This window comes from Epargyreus clarus, unplaced genomic scaffold, assembly GCF_041222505.1.
Source record: "Epargyreus clarus isolate Ecla_fem2 unplaced genomic scaffold, WU_Ecla_fem_2.2 ptg000005l, whole genome shotgun sequence".
Lineage (NCBI taxonomy): Eukaryota > Metazoa > Arthropoda > Insecta > Lepidoptera > Hesperiidae > Epargyreus > Epargyreus clarus.
This window is the reverse complement of record NW_027332213.1, coordinates 8,606,492-8,630,026: the sequence shown is the minus strand read 5'-3', so window position 1 is coordinate 8,630,026 and position 23,535 is coordinate 8,606,492. Positions and strand designations below refer to the sequence as shown.

The 23,535-nt window shown below is 37.6% G+C and overlaps 2 protein-coding genes and 1 long non-coding RNA gene across 3 annotated transcripts in view; 1 reads left to right on the top strand and 2 right to left on the bottom strand.

Annotated features, from left to right (window-relative positions):
- Positions 1–1,794: 1,794 nt before the first annotated feature.
- Ndc1 (Nuclear division cycle 1) lies at positions 1,795–3,758 on the top strand. Its single transcript, XM_073073078.1, has one exon. The coding sequence runs from the start codon at positions 2,026–2,028 to the stop codon at positions 3,712–3,714; it is 1,689 nt and encodes a 562-aa protein (XP_072929179.1). The 5' UTR covers positions 1,795–2,025; the 3' UTR covers positions 3,715–3,758.
- A 243-nt stretch (positions 3,759–4,001) lies between these two features.
- unc80 (unc80, NALCN channel complex subunit) overlaps positions 4,002–23,535 on the bottom strand; it is a 51,330-nt gene continuing 31,796 nt past the window's right edge. Inside the window, exons 52-65 of the mRNA XM_073073077.1 lie at positions 12,366–12,569; positions 12,009–12,125; positions 11,707–11,841; positions 11,470–11,593; positions 10,732–10,944; positions 9,802–9,986; positions 9,089–9,254; positions 8,123–8,299; positions 7,576–7,692; positions 7,201–7,302; positions 6,778–6,935; positions 6,045–6,205; positions 5,215–5,348; positions 4,002–4,374 (exon numbers count right to left, since the gene is read on the bottom strand). Coding sequence (XP_072929178.1) covers positions 4,256–4,374; positions 5,215–5,348; positions 6,045–6,205; positions 6,778–6,935; positions 7,201–7,302; positions 7,576–7,692; positions 8,123–8,299; positions 9,089–9,254; positions 9,802–9,986; positions 10,732–10,944; positions 11,470–11,593; positions 11,707–11,841; positions 12,009–12,125; positions 12,366–12,569 — 2,112 coding nt within the window. The 3' untranslated portion in view covers positions 4,002–4,255. The remainder of the gene's footprint in view (positions 4,375–5,214; positions 5,349–6,044; positions 6,206–6,777; positions 6,936–7,200; positions 7,303–7,575; positions 7,693–8,122; positions 8,300–9,088; positions 9,255–9,801; positions 9,987–10,731; positions 10,945–11,469; positions 11,594–11,706; positions 11,842–12,008; positions 12,126–12,365; positions 12,570–23,535) is intronic.
- Positions 13,971–16,399, bottom strand: LOC140742234 (uncharacterized). Its single transcript, XR_012102256.1, has 4 exons — positions 15,533–16,399; positions 15,011–15,215; positions 14,364–14,702; positions 13,971–14,088 (listed from the first exon to the last, which is right to left on the bottom strand). It is a non-coding gene; the product is annotated as an uncharacterized LOC140742234 (long non-coding RNA).

The window sequence follows — 23,535 nt, the reverse complement described above, 5'->3', positions numbered from 1 at the left end:
ATACCTACCTGAGGTCGGCCACACATGCGCCGCTACCCCTGAGGACTAAGATGGAACGCCTCGGAAAAGTATGTCTCCCTTACCACACCCTTCTAAGCCGAACACAGCAGCGCTTAACACTGCTGTTATGATGCAGAAATAGGTGTGGCGGTTGTGCCACCGGAGTGGAACCACAAAGTGTTCTACCACCTTTAAAAATTAAAAAAGTTATATTTCAGTTGCATTTTATAAAGGAAAAAGCAGCAAAAAGCTATTTTATTATTATCACACAAATATTGGATTGATACATTTATAGAGTCTATTTGGTATGTAGAGACAAATATAGTTAAACAAATATAATGTTTTCTTGAAAAGATTATCGGAGTTTCTTGAAAAGATCATCAAGTTTTCTTGAAAAGATTTTAGGTGATTATTAAATATTGATTATGCAAAATTAAGGAATTTTTACTACACTAGACATCATCATAAAAAAATGATTTTTAGTTAATTGCAAAATATTTATATACGTATTTTTTAAATGGACATTTTTACACTGTATCGATATTTCATAAAGATCGACAAATCAAATCGTTGCTCGCAGCACTTCGTAATCACTATGTTACAATGACATAAATTACTATATGTTAAATGTCAAACGTAAAGTACTTTCCACAGATTAAAAATTATATGTTTAAAAGGCCACGTATGAATTGCCCCCTATGTTAGCAACAAAAACATTAATATTAGGTATTTAGTAACTGAAGTAAAATAATCTAATTATGTGAGCGTATATTTAAATGTCCGATAATAATTATTCATCAAAGCATCACTATTCAGAAGCATCAGTATTGACTGGGAACCAAATCAAATTTGGCGGCCCTGTAGGTCAGAGAAAAACATGGATTTGCTTCAACTGGCTTTCTTATATTTATATATCTGCCACTATGATCTGCGATCTAAGAGTGCCACACTTAAAATGCAAGTTGAAATATGTCATAGGGAATATATATTAGGGTATATTATGAAAAAAAAAAAAATAGTTTAAATATATTTCATAATAAATTAGTAGCCAATTTGGCTACTTGACACTTTTTGGGAAACTGTTTTAATGAATTCATATACGTATTATATATGCCTTTCATTGATCATTTTTTCGAAAAAGGGCTATTTATTAATAAAAAACATATTTTTATTACGGTAAACGGAACGTTACGCCAAAACAGGCGGTCAAGTGTCATTTCGTAGCGTGACGTCAACACATTGAAAATATAGAAATAAACTTCGACGTTACACATACTTCAGGTTTCGATGTGATCGACAGGTTTCGATGTAGTGACGTCACATGACATTTGAGGCAGCACTGTCGCCGTTTTGGGATTTAAAATCCACAGATAAAAAATCGAAAATTTCTTTTTAAAAATTAAAATACTTAGAACATATTAAAAAATAAACGAAATACTGCATAATTTATGTTTACTTATAAGCTATCATATCCAACATATTTCATATTTTATTGTTATAACTGTCAAGTACCCAATTGTATCATATTCGAATTAAATAAAGACATCCCTCATAATCTATTTGAAAAAACTGTATTTTTTTAAAGATTTTGCCGCCCCTTTAATGTCAAAATTAAGGACCGCGCGGGGCGATCCAGCCCCACTACACTTAGTCATAAAGAAAAATATAAAGTACTAAAAATATTATTTTCTTGTAGCTCCGAAATAAAGTTATTAATTAAACAGCTTTTATTTTAATTCATAGTTTAAATATTTTTATTATGTCATCTATCATAATAATAATATAAGGTCAACCGTCAACGTGAACGATCAAATAAACAAAGTGTCAATTTCTTTGATCAAGAATGGCTGGAAATTTAAATTTTAACTGAAATTATTTAATAAAACGTAAGAAGATTGGACTGAAAACCTAAAAATAACGTTTTATTGAAGTTATAAATTGAGTGAACGAAGCCATCAGTAAAATAAATGCTTCTTTTTTGAAATAAAATATAAATTTTCATCTAACCTCGCACATTTTGCCGGCATGGAAGAAAAAAGTGAAATATTTTCTCAAAGACTAGTAAAAGCAGTGTTGTGGAATATTGCATTGCAGACACTTCTAGCAATAGTGCTGGTTTTTATTATACAAATAGATCTACTGCATCCTTTGTTATGGATCACGTCGACGCTGAACGATGTCCTCAGCTGGAAGATGGGCCTTAATGTAATGTTACTGGGTCTAGTATCGTTCTTTCAAGCATACATTTATGGAAGTTATTATACGAAACCGGCACCAAAACGATTTACAAGATTCTCAATGTTTCTTAGTATTTTTTCATTACAGAATATAATTTTTAGTATCTTGTATGCTCTGAATGGCTACTTTACGATGAGTTTATATTCTTCACTAGCTAAAAGCAATTTCTCGGAGTTAAAGAAAGAATGCGAAAAATATGATGGACAGTGTCTAGCAGAACAGAGTTTGTTCCTGCAGTTTGGTGGAATGTGGATGGGACTTTACTACTTCCTAAATGTTTATATCTTTGGGACAGCAGTTTTAACTTTTCCACATATTTATCAAGATAAATTTCAGCAGATCAAAATGGCTACAAGTCATGTACTATCACAGGGATTTAGAAATTCAATGATTCCAGTTGCATACTACAGTGTTTTCTATTACTTATGGGGTAGCAAGCCAAGAAATGTAGTTGCAGATGTGTACAGCCTGTATCTAGAAGATGAACCATTGGACAGCATTTTTAATTTGATTGGTTCTGGTATATGGATTGGACTGTGGTTTTATACTAGTTTATTCTTCGTGTCAGTCTATACTATGCGAACAGTATTCAATATTGTACTGACAGAACCAATGAAATTCCCAATCGAGTCTAGCACTACCATGACTTTGAATAATGCATTGTCACAGAAGACCCAGTTCACTGGTTACTTGGGGGCTCTGGATTTAAAGATTATGTCAATGACAGACCCAATAAGAAGATCACATATATTTACATTGTCTCAACCAGGTGGTCATCCCCGGAATTGGACTAATTTGCTGGAGAAATGTTTAAGTATTCTAAACAATTTTAGTAAGGAGTTAGATATTATAAATGGGGATACCCCTCAGGTTGAGTCTGAGCACTCATTCCCTAAAAGCATGTTGAATGTTACTCCACCATCTGGACTTTACCCAGGGACCCTAAGAAACATGGCTAATTCACCATATTTACTGGAACTGAAAGACCACACTAAGAATAAAACTGAAAATACATTCACAGATGCATTAAAGGAAGATTTCAATAATTTCATTAATAAATTATGTCAAAAACCTGGTTTCAATTACTTTTTTGGTGAACTGACTGATACAAGACTGAAATTTGTACTAATTCAAGCACAACCCGTAATGTGGACATGTGAAGGTTTAGCGAACATAACAGCAGCATCATTGAAAGAGGACAAATATGGAGTAGTGCAGAATGACTTGCCAGTAGTAATAAATGCATTGGTCAATCTTAAACAGAATTTGGACAAGTTGACAAAGCCTGGCCTTGTTCCTAGAAAGCACATTTTAAATGATGTCCTGGCCATGAAAATAAAGTCTGCACTTTTGTCATCTGTTAAGCGTAGTTTGTATAAGATTGTATTGACTTTTTCTAAGTACTTTCATGAAATACCACTTGATTCTGATATTCAAATGGCTATTCAACCTTTTCTATCTTGTAAAGAACCATAATTGTAATGAGCTAAGTTATTTATTAATAAATGTTTTGTAATGCATAGTGTTATTTCATTAGCATTAAAACTCTACAATGAGAAGGGAATAGTATTTATGGAGACCATTTACATCATTATGAAAGTGAAGTTCATATTCTGAAAACTCTTGGGCATGTAGGCCTGTTCTTCTGTTTCGAAAAGAAATATTTTTATTTTTATTTACTTATTGTAAACATGATTTCTTACAAAAAGTAATATTTTTTTAGCAAGCTGTTGTTGTTGGTTTAGAATTTATAATAAAACACATTTTTAACACAACATTTTATTAAAAAATCTATTTTTCCATACAATCATAAATCATTGTACATCTACAGAGTACTTTATTTAGTTTTGTTTGTTATACATTGTAAATTGACTAACAAGATCTTTATTATATTCTAAGAAAGACACCAATCTATGATGGACTACAGATTCTATAAAATATGGTAATAAAAACAACACATCAAACTACCAGCATATCTAAAATGATTCTATTATATTCTTCAATTCAAACTACTCAATTAAAGTAGGGTATCTTCGTCGCGCATGTCGCTGCTTAGCAAAAGCGATCGTTGGCTCGCTGCACCAAGTAATGCAGTTCTCTCAGCAGATGATGTTCCTGATTCGCAACTTATAGATGCTGCATATACATAAAAAGATAAATATGAGTACAGTGTTGCATAAGTGATACAAAAATATTAAATTAGAGATTTTTTTAGTTTTATTATTAACTTTTTCTTTATTTACATTTTAGTTATTATTTTGTACAAAATTGACGACACCATTACTTCAATACATTAAACATTTCTGTCAATTTATGAGACAACTTTATACAAATAGTGCAATAAATGAGAAGACATAAGGTAAGCGGGAGACAGAATATAGATTCCAAAGAGAAGGATAAATATTGTTATGTAGAGCAGCAGAAGAGAAGATGTAGCATTAAAAGAATTTTATCTGACATATTTAGTATCTGAAGTATTTTTTCTTAATTTAATAAAACTTATTAACATCTTAAGTTGTATCATAGCATGACTTGTACCATAGTAGAAATGTGGTAGTGGTAGTAGAAGTTACGTTTTGAATGCGTAAGTTCTTAAAGACTTTATTGAACATTTAGAGACGTGCACATAATTATGCAATGCGCACGGTCGGGGGGTCGTAAAGCATGCGACATACTCACAGGGCGGCGTTAGGCAGCAAGAGTTAGGCAGAGAGGGGTAAGACGTGCACGTACGTGTGGTTAAACGAGACATACACACACACACAGTTTGAAGTCAGGGCTAGAGGGGGAAGTAGCGTGCAGTACGACGGACGTCAAAAAGTACAACATTTTTTGCGGTTGCATTCGAATTTGATAGATATTACAAATTAGTAGACAGGTTGGGGTCGAAAAGGTGCATGCATACTCACAGGGCGGAGCGCATAGAGGGGTGTGCATCGTACGTGTAAACGTTGGTACATACGAAGGTCGGTTTACCGTCGGGGCTCGCGTGCGGCGTGTCGCGCGGCGAGGCGCGCGGCGTGGCGGACGCGCGGTCGGGCGACGCCAGCGCCGCGCGCACCGACCCGCCCGGCGAGTCCGACATCGACGCCTGCAGGCTGTAGCTCTCCCTGAGACAGCAACCAACACGCTTAGCACACGTGCCACGACCGTTTGACGATGTAGGTCAAGTATATAAATAACATTTATTATTTAATACACGTTTAAACGTACACTAGTTACGTTATAGTGCCAATCCACGTCAAATTAAGTACTGTAGTAGTGACGCGTTAGACTGGGTAATAAAATATGAATTAAAATATCTTGTTTTTTTTTTAATTCACATGTATTTTTACTGAAAATACTCTTAATCCAACTTGTTAATTAGTATTTTTAAAGGATCCAGAAAATTTTGAAGATATGTATTTTTTAACTTAAATCCAATCCTAATCTTATTTAAGAAATTTTGAAAAAGCCTACAAAACAACAATATTTGCCAATTCAACATATAAAACATCGATACAACGATACGTGCACACGAAGTATAAACGCATGCACACATACGCGAAAATGATTCAGCGTGAACGACAATAATGCTCTTTTTCATCATGATATCTTTACGCCAGTCTATAAAACGACCAAGCATATGTATTTTTTCAATACGATTAAAAAAATAAGTATGTGTAGATCAAGACAGTAAAAATTTAGAGGTAATCGAAATTAAAATTATCGCATCGGTGAATCGATCGAAGCGCAGCATGCAGCCACGACACTTATATCTATCTGCGTGAATTTACTGATGTCGGTAATGTCGTTGTAATGCTAGCCTGTATCCGGACGTGGAGGAGGTTTGTGAGATCTCGCTGTCGTAGGAGGTGTCGGTGAGGACGTTGGTGGGTGCTAACAGGGACGCAGGCCAACCGCGCCGCAAGGGAGTGCTGTCGGCGCCGGGGGACGAACACTCGTCAGATTCCAAACGGATGTGTGTCTGGAATAATACAAAATATGAGCTGGGTTGTATATACTTTCAACTAATTATATAATGATTAGTGGCGCGTAAGAAGTGCGACTTTCTGCTCTCTACTGTTCATTTAAATATTGATGACTTCGCGTATGTTATTTGCAAATATTGTGACGTTTTATTTATTACCGCATTGTTGTATTAGGGTTTAGAAATCATTGTTTCCAAGCTTCAATAGCATGACTTTAAGCCGGATTAAACCGTATCCCAGTTTATGTCCACAGTCATATTTCTAAATTATATTAAAACCTATAGTATAGTAATCTTAGCTGATCTCTGCATACATTTCAAATTATGACAGAGGTGGTTGGTGGTGGTGGCATGTTAATCTGACTAGCTGAATATTGATAATGTCGTGTTTGAAATGTATTATAGTAAACTTGTTCACAAAAAAAAAAAAACTTAATTTTAATAACAACAAATGCAGGCAAATTCATAACAACAATTAACACTAACCTAATATGCTTCCTGTAGATTATCTTAGTGCTAATTAATTCCAGTGATTTGATATTATGTACGTCTACCAGTAGTTAACTCACATCGGGCTTAGCGTGCCGCGAGCGTCGGAACTTGAAGGTCTTCTTGGAGGGACCGTGCGCGCGCTGCAGCCGCGGCCGCGGGTCCTCGCCCTCCGCCGCGTCCTCGCCGCACGACTCGCCCGCCGACAGCGGCGACAGCGGCGACTGGCACGTCTCGCCTGGATGGAAACAAAGGGTTCTTTGTAGCCAGTTGTTTTAACCTTACTTATACAGCTGTCGAATTGTTATAGTAATATCGTAAATTAGTGCTGAGGACCCTTTAGTGTAGTATTAGTAATAATATATCACGATGTTACGATGATCACGATGTTAAAACAATACCAATATTACTAAGATCACTGAATACTATACTTAGTAATATTTCTTAGTCAAAACAAGAGTTTGTAATATTTTCTTACTACTTAATTCTTAATACTTTCTTACCTGAAGTTAATTTAAATTCTACAGATGACACGAAACGCAATTTAGTTTGATTGGCATAAGAAGGCGTGTTGATTGTTGGTTTATCCATGCCGTATATGTTTGCTGTAAAGAAAAGTGTATACATTAGTAAAAAAATGTAATTCGTAGAAAAATGTATACATTAATAAATTAATTTATTAGCGAACGATAAATTAATTTATTAGTATATAAAAGTTAATGGTTCTTCAGCAAAAAAAATAACAATGTCATATTTGTACATGCTGTATTTTGATTTAAAGAGACACGTAAATCTTAAAACAGACTTTTAAAAGGTATTTCTATATTGTGTTTAAAATAATGAGGCAATCAATTAATTTTATTTTATGAATATGCCACCTTGCTGTGAATTATTGCTGTTGATGTTACTGTTGTCGCTGGTACGGCCACTGTTGATGGTGGGGCCATCGTACGATGGAATATGTTGGCTGTTCGTGGAGCTGCTCGATAACGATTCTGAAATAGAGAATAAATGTGAGTATTGGAGGTTATGAATACTAATAGAATTACCAGTGTTGTGGTAAGTTTCGTTAAAAGTTAGTAGTTTGGCGTAGTATAGTTTGATTTAAATTATAAAGTGTATATGATATCGAGAATGAAGTGTTGCATTATATGGGAATGTTAACGTCTTATACCTTATACAATGTAGTCCTTGCAGGGAGTAATGAATTTGTGTATTTGCGCGAGTCATGAGTAAGTGGGGTAAGTAATCCATTGATGAATTTACGACGATGCGTTCGTCTCTAAGTGTGTGTGCTTGTGTTTGTATGCGCGGATGCGTACGTATGTGTATGTGTATGTTATATGTGCCTGTGTGTGTGGGTGTGTGTATGTGTGAGTGCGTGAGTGTGCGTGTGCGTGTGTGTGTGTGTGCGCGCGCGCGTACCCCTCTGCGCCTCGAGCGGCGCGGCGGGGTGGTCGGGCGTGCGCGGCGCGGCGCGGCCCACCAGCATGGAGATGAGCGAGGGCCGGTGCTGCGCGTGCGCGCCGTGCCGCTCCGCGCCGCGCAGCGCCTCCGACGCGCGCTTGCCGCCGCCCGCGCCGATGCTCTCCGCCAGTTGCTCTGCGCACGGGACACCAAACGCTTATTATACATAACACTACTACAGATATTGTTGTTCAAAGAGACCGTAACTGTACAAGATAATATACTGCTACGTTGAACTCTCAAAAAATATAATAAGCGGCGAGAAATTAGAAAGACAAATTTGTGGGTGGACGGTTTCTTGCTACATACAATATTAGCGATAAATAAAACACCGAAATATGGAATAATGATTATATTGTCCAAAACCGATACTTAATTGCAATGAATGAGATGCGCTAAGACTACTTGATTTAAATGGGAACGCGGCGCCCTTGTTGGCTAATTGATGCGAACTGATTTGAAAATATAATTATTTAATAAATGGCGTGCGCGCGGTTTGGGAAATGCTGACTGCAGCAAATGCACGGTTGCACCGTACAGTGGGTATAATTTTTTTTTTGGGAATAAATATACCAAAATCATAGATTTGTGAAGATTACTCACTCCTAACAAGAAAATGTAACCAGTTTTGACAATTGAAGTTGTCACTGTTATCTATTTTCGTGTTTGAAAAATTATAAAAAAATTAGTTTTTAGATCATTTACGAATGAAAGGATATTTCTCCGCACTTTTTCTTCGATTTCGTGTTTTTACGACTTAGATGCGCATCTCGGAATTGTTCCGCGTAAATTACACCATGACAGCCATTAAATGGCTGACAAAATTGTCAGCCGTATAACCCATTTAATGGCTTCCTTTAATTACAAGGCGGTGAGATATCTATACTTATATAATACAGTAAAAAATACAAAAATGTCACTCACCAAATTTATAATGATCGTGCGTATCCCTCATAGTGCGCAGCTCCCTAGTGAGCTCTGCCAGTAGGGCGCCGCGAGCGCGCGCGGCCGGCAGCTTCAGGCCGCGGATGCGCTCGCGCACCACGAACTGCATGTGCCGCTCGTGGTCGCTGATCGGCGTTTGGGATAGCTGTTCATGGTAAAAAATATCACGATTTTATCCATTCACATGAATCATTATTAACTAATATATTTTCAATGTGGTAGAACCCTTTCGAATTAGACGGCGGCACTACCACCACATCTGGTCGTTCTGACTTAGTCATAATTTTAATAATAACAATGATATGACCCCAACTGTCAATAATAATTTTTTGCACATTTGCTGAGGAACTGTATACATGATAGTGCTAGAGAATATTACACTAGAAATTAAAGAAAATACTACAAAATCACATATTGTATTCTTGTTGTTTTGAAGAGTAAAAGCGTTTTTTTAGACAGTTAGGTTAAGAGCAATATCTGTGTTAAGATTCAGCGAAATTAATAATGTGAAATTGTAATAAACATATAATACATTATGCCCTTACTTCTATAATCTGAAATCTGTATGAATTTTGTATTATAGATATCGTCAATCTTAAGTAGGAAGTTATCATCAGAGAAATCATTCAGTCCAGCACTAGTGGCGTACGATATCACACTCAGCGATTATAAAACATGAAGTTATACGTCACCTTGTGCACAATAAACGGCTGTAGCAGCACATATAGCGGCGTGCGGAATGTGACGAGGTGTTCGAGGAAGTCCCACAGGTGCTCGGCGGCCTCGTTGCGGCGGCCCAGCTCGCGCATCGCGCGCGCGATCCGCCCCCACTCGTTGCACAGCTCGCTCGTGAAGCACGCGCAGATTAGTTTTAGCGCTGGGGAATCGTCATATTGTTTTAGTGATTTACATTGTACTTTCAGGTTTTTTTCAATTGTAAATTACTGATTAATGTGATAATTCCATGTCAAAATTTACTAACGTATTGGCATGAATGGTCGTTTTGATGATCAGTAGTTTGAAACATCCAACATCAGTAATTTAACATCATATATAAAACAAGATTTATGATAGCTCTAAGTGAATTGAGACCACAATGGCTTTATAATAGAAAAGGGTCTCTTTGTGGCAAGAATGATATTGATAAATGTATACTAGTATGCGTGAGCCATGTGTGCACGCATCTTTACCTACACTGAGTCAAGAATGCAATCCGGTAAAGCTGGTTGGTCAGTCGCATAGTGTTGCCCGTATGCTATATAACGTATAGACTTTCACTAAATTCACCTAAGAATGTAATCCGTTGGTTGAATAGACGGTTTGTACTGTTCGTATGCTACATAAGTAGACATCCATATTAAACTAATCTAAGAACGTGATCCGGTAGACCTGGTTAAACAGTCACATGGTGTTTCCTAGGTGCTTCATAAGCTCTGTGCTGAATTCACCCAAGAACGCGATCCGATAGAGCTGGTTAAACAATCACTTGATGTTGCTCGTATGCTACATAAGAAGAGATCTGCACTAAACTAACCTAAGAACGCGATCCGATACAGCTGGTTAACGTTTAGTGTTGTTCGTATGCTTCATAACTTAGAAATATGTATTACGAGTATACTAACCCAAGAACGCGATCCGATACAGCTGGTTGGAGAGCCTGGTGGTGTTGCGCGTGTCGCGGCTGCCGGTGAAGGTGAGCGAGTTGGCGCGCGCGTCGGCCGCGTTGAGCTTGGCGTTGACGGCCGCCAGCTGCGCGGCCGGCGCGGGCGGGCACAGCGCGCTCAGCACCACCGACACCACGTACGACACGTCCGACTGGCGCAGCGGCGGCACGTCTGACACACACAATGTTACATTACACAACACACAACAACACACAATGAGTTACATTACACAACACACAACCAGTTACATTATTTGAAATCATAGTATAGTCCGCGCCAAACTGCTAGTCCGCCCTGAAGTTGTTGCGAGCAGGTGTATACAATTTATTATGGCGACGTGATTCATTTCTATATTCAGAGCGGACTAGCAGTTTTACGCGGACTATACTCTTGGTGCGTTTGATAAAAATGTCTAGTTGCCTAAAGGTAGTAAGGAAATGTCGCAAGTTTTGTAAAAAGGCTACCAACAAATTAATTTTAAATATTAGTTTTTTGGTATGATATGATTGCGTTATATCAGGTACGGTACGATCCTGTCCGACCTACTTGGATCATTATCGATCCTTCATCGTTGAGATAATTAAATTGAATTAAACTAATTGTTCTTAACCATATGGGGACGCTCTGTACTGTATCATGTCTGAACAAGTTATTATAGACTCAAATAATACCCTCTATTTATATTTTTTTACTTACCCTTTCTACCACTCCCCACACGAAGACATAAAGGCATAAACAAGTTCAACAACATATTTTCTGTCTTTTCTGCAGTCGGGAATATCGCACTGCCTCCACACATTTGTTCCAAGGAATAACTGTCCTGTAACAATTTAACAGAAACGTTATAAAATAAGAAACACCAACAATAGATGATAAGTAAATGAACGTGTCAATAGTATAGAGTTATAGTATAGTAACTGTGTTCAAACTTACCCCTGTGTTTATAACTTGCAATGCGATCAACCGAACAACAGTACTGCAGAAGTGTGTCGGTGGGGGCTGCGACATCAATGCTGCCGTTGCCGATGATAAATTCTCTCCACAATTGTTATCTGATACTATCAATGCCTGAAAGTAAGCATTATTGGGGTAATATAATGTTATGTTCAGTTAATTTGGAAATCCTATCAATAGTTCACTAAAGGAGAACCATTAACAGGTTTTGCTTTTTGGCTATTTATGGATATTACGTACCTAAGTTACGTGCGATCATATATTTATGTCACTGTACATACCTGTACCGTATTCAACAATGTTTTTACTTGTTGCCAGTGCATGATGTACGGACAACGAATCATAGTCTCGTAAACGCCTTTCAAGAGCACAGCCGCCGAATCCCAGTCTGTGTTTCTCTAAAATATTATAGTTATGATAAAACTATGAAAAGTACCGACAATTATAAGATTGTCGAAACAGATTTTGACTTATGATGTGAAAATAATATATTTTCTGTTTAGCTTTAAATTGTAACAGCCATTAAAGTGCAAGTACAGATTATAGTCATTCCAATTTTGTGGTTGATATGTTATATTGTTTAAGAAATAAAGAATAAATAAATCCCAAAAATCATGGTATACGTGACAATTACTCACCCGAATGCTAGGCTTCTTGGCGATCTTAAGGAAAACCTTATCAAGTCGTCGTAAGATCATAATAAGAGCGGGTCTCAACGCATCATCAGCCCAGTCGCCGGCTGGGAGCACTAAGGTCATGTAGCGTTGCAGACCTCGACAGCCCATCGACTCCGGGTCGTATGGTGACACTTTCAGGAGAGAGTGGGCTATCTCAGCAAGACGCTGTAAACACAGATGGTGAAGAAATTAATTATATGTAAATAATACACAATTTCTGCCTATAACAGGAGTGCTAAGCGCTATTGTATTCTGGTTCGGAGGGTGCGAACGTGGGCGCTGGCCGGGATTACCTGGAATAGATGGTACTATTGATTGCACTCATGTAAGAAATTGTGTCCACATCAGGCTACCAATACCATGAACAGGAAATCATATTTTTCATCTCAAATGTTTGTATAGGTACACAGCAGTAAAGCAAAGCAAGCCTAGTGGTTTTTTTAATATGGAGGTCCAAGGTTCGAATCCTGGGCATGTTACTAATTTTGTTATGAGTAAATTAAATGTTTATTTTTCCTTGTATAGGATAAAGTTAATAAATAAAGAATTTCATCTTTATTAACTTTATCCTAAATTTTTTCTTTAAATATATTTCAGGCTGTGGTTGGACCTTGGACAGAATTTTTGGACATTTTGACAAGATGGGCTGGAGTACCCATGATTCCAGAATATTTCAAATATCATCTGTGCATGTAAAATATAGTGAATGGTTTTAAAGTGGTAAAGTAATTGGTGATAGTAGGTACGTCACTTTTCCCTTTGTATTGATCCCTGTAAGGCCCACTCCTAAAGATTTACAATCACAAATTCAATTCATTCAATAAAGCCCACATTATAACCAGAAATGTGGTTGAAAGAACATTTGGAATTTGGTAACAGATTGTCCACTTTTTCTAATAAAATAGTTGTATGTGCGGTCTTGAATAACATTTCAAAGGAGCAACAGCACAGTTTGGTACCTAGTACTCGTTTAGGATTTGTGCTTAGGAATTCGATTTTAGAAAATTATTTTCAGTAAATATTATGAGGCAACCATACAGTATTTTAATAGTTTGCGTGCATTTAAGTTTTACACTTTTCTTTCACAGTGTCACTTGAATTTAATAATAATTTTAATATTGATTCAATTTTACAATTCAGCTATTATGATTTAAATTTTTATGTTGTATTTAAATCGAATGAAATTTTACTTATACAAAAGTTTAGGATTGTGATATGTTTTATAAATTAATTGTAAATAAATTATTTTAATTTTTATTCCTTGTTACATTTTATCTAGGATTGATTGATTTAATTAAGATTACAATTGTAATTGATTTATTTATACTTTTGGAGTGTTAATTTTTTGTAATAATCAATTTCATTATATGTACTTCTGTAATGGATTTTTTTATCTCATATTCAATTGCATGCCATTTTGCATTTATAAGTGAAGTGATATTTACATACAAAGAGAAACAAAATGTATTGGTTAATTATTGTTACATTGTTAATTTGAAATAAATAAATTGTAAGTTAACACAATGTATTAGGTAAGGTTGGTATGTGTCAAAAATACTACAAACATAATTTTATAAACAATATATTATACAAAACTATTTCTAATATTACAATTATGAAATGTTAATTCCTTTTCAATGTTCATTTACATTTTAAGAAGCCAATTTAAATAGCTTAGCTTTACCTGAAAAAAAAATACAGAAATTCTTAATATATATAACTGATATAATCTAATTATATAAAATACGAAAGTTATTCAATTCATAATCCCAAGTGTAGTTCTATAACTAAAAAAAAAAGAAAATGAAATTCTTTATAATATAATCATTTATTTTAAATAGGAAATTTATTACTGTTCAAAATGTAGCTCTAAATTATAATCCTAAATATATTTTTTAAAATAAAATCCTTATCTGTTTTTATTGAAAATTATAATAAAGTTAAATAACAGGTACATACCTAATTAAATTAAACATTTTTCTTTCTCTAAAATTAGTTCCACTAATTCAGCTTTAGCTTTAGCCTCTCTTATTTTTTCTCTCAATAGTTCTTTTTCTAATAGATGTATGTCATCTGCTCGTCGTTTTCTATCATTGTATTCTTTTTTTATAAAACTGGCTTTAAATAATGCTACTTTTCTATGGATTGTGGAGGAAGAGGCTGCGTTTCTGGACACACTTGGGGCTAACACTGAGGCAGCAGGCAGATGTGGAGATAGTGAACAGAGTGGAGTGCTAGGCTTGATTATGGCTTTTTCCTTTTCCTCTGTATCGTCAAGTAGGTGATTAATAGACGTTTCTAAAAACAAAAAAGGAATATTAGTAATGCAGTCTGAAAACTTAACTACTTATTGTATAATGTTAACTAACTTTAACTATAGCATACTAACAAAACTTTCAACAAAAATGTAATTTTGGCAAATGTAATTTGTCATAGTCAGCATCAACAAGTTCATCAACCAGTCACTTTGGAACATGAAAGCTTAAAGACATAATTCACCCTACTGGACATATTCAGATTGATGAAGTTTATCTCTAATCTGCACATTAAATACTTCAAATAGTAAGATATGTAGAGCACCACCATAAAACATTTAAAATGCATACCTGATACAGTGTCGGAATCGATCACACCATCAATACTAACAAATGGGCCTGTAGTCAGCTGCGATATATCTGCGTCCATCTCTGCCTCGTTGGTAGAGGGGCCGCCTCCTCCAGTTGACGACCTATGTTGTCGTTCTGCAGTCAATTTTTCACGTTGTCGCTGCTTTAGGTTCATCCACAACCGCCTTAGTTGTTTACTCGTAACCTACAACATTATCATAAGTATCAAAATCATGCCATTTTTAGCAAATACAAGTCTTTTGTATGTACAAGTTTCTGTTAATTCTAAATGGATAAGATTATAGCAGCTCAGATTTACTGTAGGGAAATTTTGCCTATATTACAGGCTTTTCACCCAGTTTACGCAGCTGACGATACTGAATTAAAATAAACAATTATTATAAAGACTACCCTGTGAAAATTGTATACCTTTGTAATTGAACTGATGCTTCATGAAATAAAGAATTATTATTTGGTATGTTTAAGGTTACCGTTATACATGAAAAATAGATAAGTACTTACTTGACGGGATACGTGGGGGCTGGCATTATATTCGCCTGCAATTTTATACCATGCAGAGTTCTTCTTTTGCAAAGTATTTCCGTCAGTTTTTTTACACTCTACTACACTATTATATTTTTTTAAAATGTCTATGAAAACGTTTTTTTCCACTTCACTGAATATGTGTTTCTTACTCATTTCCATAATGAAACAGTCAATTAATGTATATACAACTTAAAATTTCGCACTTCACAACTAACACACAACCACAACAATAGAACACAGTGAACAAACTAATGACGCGAGTTGACGCGACGCGTTTTGTTTAGAGATGTGCCGAGTGCCGAGTCAGTACTCGAGTACTTACATAAACTCGCATACTCGAGTACCAATAGTGATACTCGAGTACCAGTAATACTCGAATACTGACGATACTCGTACACTACAAATACTACTCGTACAAGTAAAAACTTGATTAATTTTGTGTAGTGAGTGGCGTTTTTTTTTTTGCTCTTCCGTGCTATTGGACTGTATGTTGTGCAAAGTACTCGAGTACTTTGTGAATACTTTGGACTCGAGTACTGACTCGATTCTTTTTTATATGAGTACTAAAGTACTCGAATACCAAAAATGGCCGACTCGGCACATTATTAGTTTTGTTCAGATTAACCAGGAGGGGCACACTTCCATACAGAATGACTTTTTGTGCAGATACTAGCACTGGCGGAGTGACAGTTAACTGTCAAAATGATGTGTCTGTTGTCAAATGTCCGCAACTTCGTTACTCGTTTCTAATTTGAAAAGTTGTTTTTGCACTTCAGAGAGACACCGTTGCGACACCTATACATATTTGATACCTCCCACGTAAGTTGTATCTTTAACATCAACTGTAAAGGAGCGTGATTCAAAGATTCATCTTTCTGAAATTTTGTTAAGTATGTAAATGTAGTTTTGTTCTTGTATCAAAATTGAGAAAGAAAAAAGTATAATATAAATGTGAATCTTTGAAATACTAATAATATTTATAGTTCGTGTTTTGAAGATACAACTTATAATTTACCTAATACACTTAACTTATAATTTGAATACATATATTGAATACTAATCTATGATTGAATATATAATAGGTATCTATAGTATGTAAAACCCATGAGTAGTTCTGGGGCAGGCCACTAGGGGCGCTTTAGGGGGGACAAAAATACGTAGAGTTGCCTCTCTATGACATGTATAATAATACACTATGAGATTAACAGTGTCTGAAACAGAAAATTTTCCGAAAAATATAGCTCGTGAAACCAGTTACTTTTTATTTGGTATACAATTTAGAAACTATTATGTTATTTTTAGAAATATATTTATTGAGATATGTCACTACAATAATAATTTTATTGCATTAGCAAAGGAGCGGAAACGCTACGCTGCATGACATGATTGTAATGTTCAACAGTTCAACTCTCCTTCATTGGGTTATAGAGTCATCAGCTGTACTTAGACGCCGAGGCCAAAGGGTATGAGGTACAGGGGCCCGAGGCTCCCACCCATATCCCCTCGGTTGAGTCCCACCGTCCTGATGTCCTGGACATAGTATTTCATAAGAACCTCCCGTGTCCAGTCCATGTGGAGGTATTGTATGACCTAGACACACAACACCTGCCCATCTTGGTCACGCTTGGTATAGGGGCGGCGTGTGTAGAGCCCCCCAGAGCCCGCAGTAAGACGGACTGGGAGAAATTTAAGAACTTTTTACCAACTATTAAGTTCAGCGGCCCACTCTCCTCACCCCAGGGGATTGAGGCCGCCACCGAGGTATTACAAACCTCTATACAAAATGCCCTGGCGGCCTCGACCACCCAGATCTCTGTGGAGGCGGGTCGCTACTCAACACCTCTCCCAGCTCGTCTGAGCGAGGCTCTCACCAAAAAAGCGTAGACTGCGTGAGCTCTGGGCGCGCACCCGATGCCCCCGGGTCAAGCGTGACCTCAATGCGTTGGCGCAGCTGCTGTCTGTTGAGATGGCGGAGCTGCGAGGTGCCGCCTGGGAGATGAGGATCGACCAGGCGAGCGAGACGCAGACGTCACTTCACCATTTGAACAGACAGCTGACTCGAGCCAAGGTCCCCGTCACCCCCCTCCTAGATGGCGAGGGGCGGCGGGTCCACGCAGCTAAGGACCGCTCCGCCGCGTAGAGGTGCTTGTGGAGTACATGCAAGTGCAATTCTCACCGCACCCACCCGCACCGTACGTCTTCGCGCACCATGAGCAGGTAGAGGGTAGAGTAAGGGATTTCCTTAGGGGTCCGACACCGGCACTCGAAGCGCTCCTGCACACGATGCCGCCACCGCGCCGCCACCGCACCGCCGCCGCGCCGTAGTCCTGTTTATACGCGCCGCGCAAAGCCGGCCGCCGCGCCGGCACCGCGCCGCCACCGCGCGTGTTCCTCACCCTCCCTGTTTGATTTAGCTATTCTATTGCCGGCCGCGTACGAACGTGCACGCCGCGAGATCGCACGTGTCGCAAACATGTCTAATATAATGAAAAAAAAAGAAGTTTGTGCTTGCATACTATATGTATAGAAAATGGCAAAAAGAACGTCGTGTTAAAAAGTTGTGGGTTCACTCTATGCAGTCGGGACGGGAGCAATATGGTGATATTCATACACTTTCAAACAGGGAGGGAGGGGAACACGCGCGGTGGCGGCGCGGTGCCGGCGCGGCGGCGGGCTTTGCGCGGCGCGACCCGGCGCGTATAAACAGGACTACGGCGCGGCGGCGGTGCGGTGGCGGCATCGTGTGCAGGAGCGCGAAGGGATTGAGTTTATCTCTCCCACAGAGGTAAGGAAGGCGGCTTCACGCCTACCCAGGCGTAAGGCTCCAGGCCACGACGGAATCTCCAACATGGCGCTTGCTCCAAAACAAAATTATGTGTGAACTGCACTAAGAAGATATTGAATAAAGAATTCGTTACTTGCCTATTATGTAAGAATTTATATGACATCGAGTGCGCGAATATTCCCTATAAACGTTTTACATCATTAGAAAAGGATAAAAAGGAACAGTGGACGTGCTTTTCGTGTAAAAATAAACAAAGAAAGGGAAGCAATCATCTGACGCCTAATACATCTATAGATGATAGTATTAAACATCCGGGATCTATCAAAGAAACTAGTGATTTAACGGTGTGCGCATCAGGATCATCGACACATAATGTAACAATGAGGAAGAAACATCTCTGCTCATCCGAATCAGAGACCGAAGATCAGGTTATATCCCTATGCAATTTACAAAACATTCTCGGAGACTTTAAACGGGACTTCAATGAAAATTTGAGAACAACGATGGAAAGTCAAATTAAATCTATGTTTGACGATTACTCATGTAAATTATTAAACAAGTTAAACGAAGTTTCTAATACATTACAAGGCATTAATCATCGGATGGATAGTTTCGAATCACGCTTGACTGCCTTGGAGAAGCAACCGGAGACCTGTGATTGCAGATCTTCTTCAGAGCTGGAATTTTTAAAGGTGAAATTGAATAATAGTGAGCAAGAGCTGTAGCTTAATGACCTCGAGATCACTGGTTTACCCGAAACACCTGGAGAGAACCCGTTACATCTAGTTAGTGTCATAAGTAATAAATTGGGAGTGGAAATGGAGGAGCGAGTCGTGGCGAGTGCGATGCGAGTGGGACCGCGGCGTAGCCCTGCGGCGGCCGCGAGCGCCGGTGGTGGCGGCGCGCGCCCGCTGGCCGTGCGCCTGCTGCGGCGCGCGCAGTGGGACCAGCTGCTGCGCGCCGCGCGGGTCCGGCGCGTCGTCGACACCGCTGGGCTCGATCTGCCTGGCCCGCCGGCTCGCTTCTACATCAACGAAAGGCTCACTCGAGGAAATCGAGACCTGTTCTATAAAGTTCGACTAGAGGCTCGACGATTGCAATGCGTTATGTGTGGACGCAACAGGGTGGAATTTTTTCCCGTAAAGAAGCCGGGAAGCCAGCGTGGAGAATTCGCAACGAAGCGGATATAAAGAGGGTTTTTGGTGATTGAATGGTTCGACCAAAAGTTTTGTTTTCTATTGTCTAAAATTATTGGAATAAATCCAGCCAAAAATGGTTGTCAGGTATTATTCTATCACTATAAAATAATCTTTTTAAATACACTAATTATAGTAATTTGTTGTCTATGTGAATGTGGTAATCTCAATAAGTATATCACATATCTATATAAATCTAAATTGTTAAAAATTATTAAGCTTCTATCATATTGCCTTTTTAGTCTTATTTTTATGTTTACATTACCATATAAAATACAGAATAATAAAAGTGTAGCATGTCACTCCGTAATCTAGAACTGTAATAAACATACAACACACTTCCTCAGTATTACTTACACCACACAACTACATCTTTCTTATAAAAACACAGTCGATTGGCGTCATATAACAGTACTTACCTTTTATTTAAATAACTCTAAATTTATCCAAACAATATTCTCCTTTATTATTAGATTCATTCAATGCAAAAAATTATCATTTGGCTTTTTTTTTTTTTTTTTTTAAACCCGGGTTCGTTGGGTACGCGCCATGAAGAATTAATAGTGGCAATGAAAGAGCACCCAGTTGACTTATTAGCAATAAATGAGACGTGGCTTCGTCCTGGCGAGGGAGATCGTGCTCCTGCATTGGCCGGCTACCGACTGAGGCATACGCCGCGGCCTGCTGGAGCCCGCTCCCGGGGCGGCGGCGTCGGCTTCTATTTGAGTGGTAGTATTAACGCGCGTTTACTTGAACACCCTGCCGAACCCGCGATAGAACAAATGTGGTTAAGTGTTAAAGTAAACAACTTCACAATCGCGGTTGGGACCGCTTACCGTCCGCCATGGCTCAGCGTAGACACTTTTATTGATGGACTCACTGAATCATTATGTTTGTTTTCTAACTATGACTATTTAATGTTAATGGGAGATTTTAACATCAATTTACTAGCCTCTGACGAACGAAATTCGATAAAACTTTCAAATTTTTTACAGGCTATGGACTTAAAGCAGTATATTAACCAACCTACTCACTTCACTGACCACTCTGCGACGTTAATAGATCTTTTATGTACTAATATGAAAGTAAATAAAGTATCAGTCGATCATATACCTGATTTAAGTAGTCACGCTTTAATTACATGGGAGTTTAACATTAAAAAGGTCAAACCAACTCCTAAATTTCTTCATTACCGTCCTATAAAAGACATTGATATAAATAAGTTTAATATCGATGTTGAAACAACATCATGGGAATGTCTTATAAAATATGATGATGTTAACGACAGTGTAAATGCTTTTAACAAATGTTTACTTGATATTTATAATCGATATGCACCCTACAGAACGTCGCTTTTTAAAGAAACTAGCTACCCTTGGATAACTTACACCGTCAAACAAATGATAAAACTCCGTAACGCTGCGCATGCTAAATCTAAAAAGAACACTTGCAAAAATAAACAAGAGAGCTGTAATTTGTACTATAAACAACTAAAATCAATTGTTTCCACTGCCATTTATACAGAGAAAAAAGCATATTTTAATTTTCACATAAACAAATACCTACACGACCCGCGTAAACTGTGGAAAAATATTAAACGCAATCTGGTGTATTTTAAAAAGCACAATGATTTACCATCACATTTTGATAACCCTGATATAATAAATGATCACTTTTTAAATGTTAATAATTTTAATCCGCTTAACTTATCTACCCTAACATTCTTCGAGCTCAACCGTTACACCTCATCCTCATTTTCTTTAAAGCCTGTGGATGATCTAGCCATTTCAAAAAATATTAAATCTGTATCAAGTAACGCCGTTGGGACAGATGATATTTCGATTGAAATGATTAAATTATCTCTACCTCATACGTTACAAGCAATCACATCAATAGTCAATAAATCTATAGAAACTGGTGTTATCCCTGAAGCATGGAAAACTGCCATTGTACTTCCTACCCCAAAAATTGTTGATCCATTACTTTTGAAAGATTTACGACCCATCAGTATATTGCCATTTCTGTCGAAGGTACTAGAAAAAGTCGTGGCGCAACAAGTATCAGAGTACTTAGAAGCTAATAATATATTACCGTTAAAACAGTCAGGTTTTCGTAGATCTCATAGTACCACTACAGCCCTCCTCGACGTTGTTGACGACATATTATCTTGTAGGGACATGGGGCAGGGTACAATCCTTGTACTACTTGATTATTCCCGTGCGTTTGACACCATTAATACTACTCTCCTACTATCAAAACTTACATATTACGGGTTTGATATAAATACAATAAGATGGTTCGATTCCTATCTATCAGGACGTTCACAAAAGGTTAGTTTAAGAAACGCGAGTGGATCAATATCTTTCTCAAAAACCGCTTTCTTAAATCATGGTGTACCACAGGGATCGATTTTGGGACCTATTTTGTTCATTTTATATATAGCAGATGTTACAAATTGTATAGCTAATTGCAAATACCATATGTATGCGGATGATTTGCAGTTATACTTAAGTTGCAAGCCACAGAACATAATAAATACAGTAAACTCAATAAATCAAGATCTATTAAGCATAGCGAAATGGTCAGAGAAAAATAGTTTAGTTCTTAATCCAATGAAATCAAAATTCTTAGTACTCGGTTCTAAAAATCAGGTAGATACAATACTGAAGGCAGAGCCATGTGTGATGGTAAGCGGTAGTCGCTTGGATCTTGTTAAAGAAGCGCGGAATCTGGGTGTTATTTTCGACAGCAAGTTACAATTTGAACAACACACACTTGCTACCACTAAGACCTGTTTTTATAGATTAAAAGTATTGTATCAAGTTAGAGAATACCTAAGTGTAGCTTTAAGAATTAAGTTGTGTGAAACGTTAATCTTATCAAAGCTAAATTATGCAGATACTGTGATAGGTGACTGTCTTCTCAGTAGAACTAAGAAGGTTATCCAACGCGTTCAGAATGCATGTGCTCGTTTTTGTTTCCCTATACCGCGGCGGGAACACGTTACTCCATTTCTCAATAGCGGCAATTTGTTAAAAATGGAGAAACGTCGCACATTACACTTTGCTACATTATTATTCGGAGTTATGAAGGCTCGTAAACCACAGTATCTGTATGAAAAACTTACTTTTTCTCATTGTAACAAGAGATTGACCAATATTCTCTTATACCCAAAACATAGGTCTTCTGCATTTCGTGGCAGTTTTAAATATTCGGCCACTAAGTGCTGGAATAATCTACCCCCACCAATAAGAAACTCGAAAACAGTTAATTCCTTTAAACGTACTCTTTATAATTATTTAATTCTCGAACAAAAACGACCTATTTGACTATAAGAATATATAATAAACTGAGAGATATATGTACATGTTACAAATTTTGTTATAATGTCAACATTTTACATTAGCTTACCTATTATACCTTAAATTATATTCAATAATACACTTGCCTTGCCTTCGACTGTTTCATTCATATTCACACTCATTCTGCCACACATATGTTCACACTCACACACACACACACATACACACACATACGCATATGCATACACGTATCACTCGCGCGCACACAGTGTCTTACAGGCTCCACAGAATACCAGCGTTTCAGATGACTAAGCTTATCTGAAACATTAAAGCTGAGTGGAGACCTTTTCGGTTAAAAATAATTATAATATTTTTTTTTTGTATGCAATTTTCTATTTGTGTTTATTGTATATATTTTTTTTGCCGAATAAACTATTTTCTTTCTTTCTTTCTTTCTTTCTTACTTCGCGTAATCCCGCCGAGCAGAGCTAGCTGCCGCTAGGATGCAGCGCCTGCTCGACCTATTACCTATGTGGCTTGATAAGTGGCGCATGGCTGTCAACGTCGGTAAGACAGTCGCAATACTTTTCAGCGGCAAGCGTATCATGCCATCGCCGCTACGTCTCCGGGGAACGAAGTTGGCTTGGCAGACCCAAGTTAAATACCTAGGATGTAGCATCGATCGCTCGTTGCGTA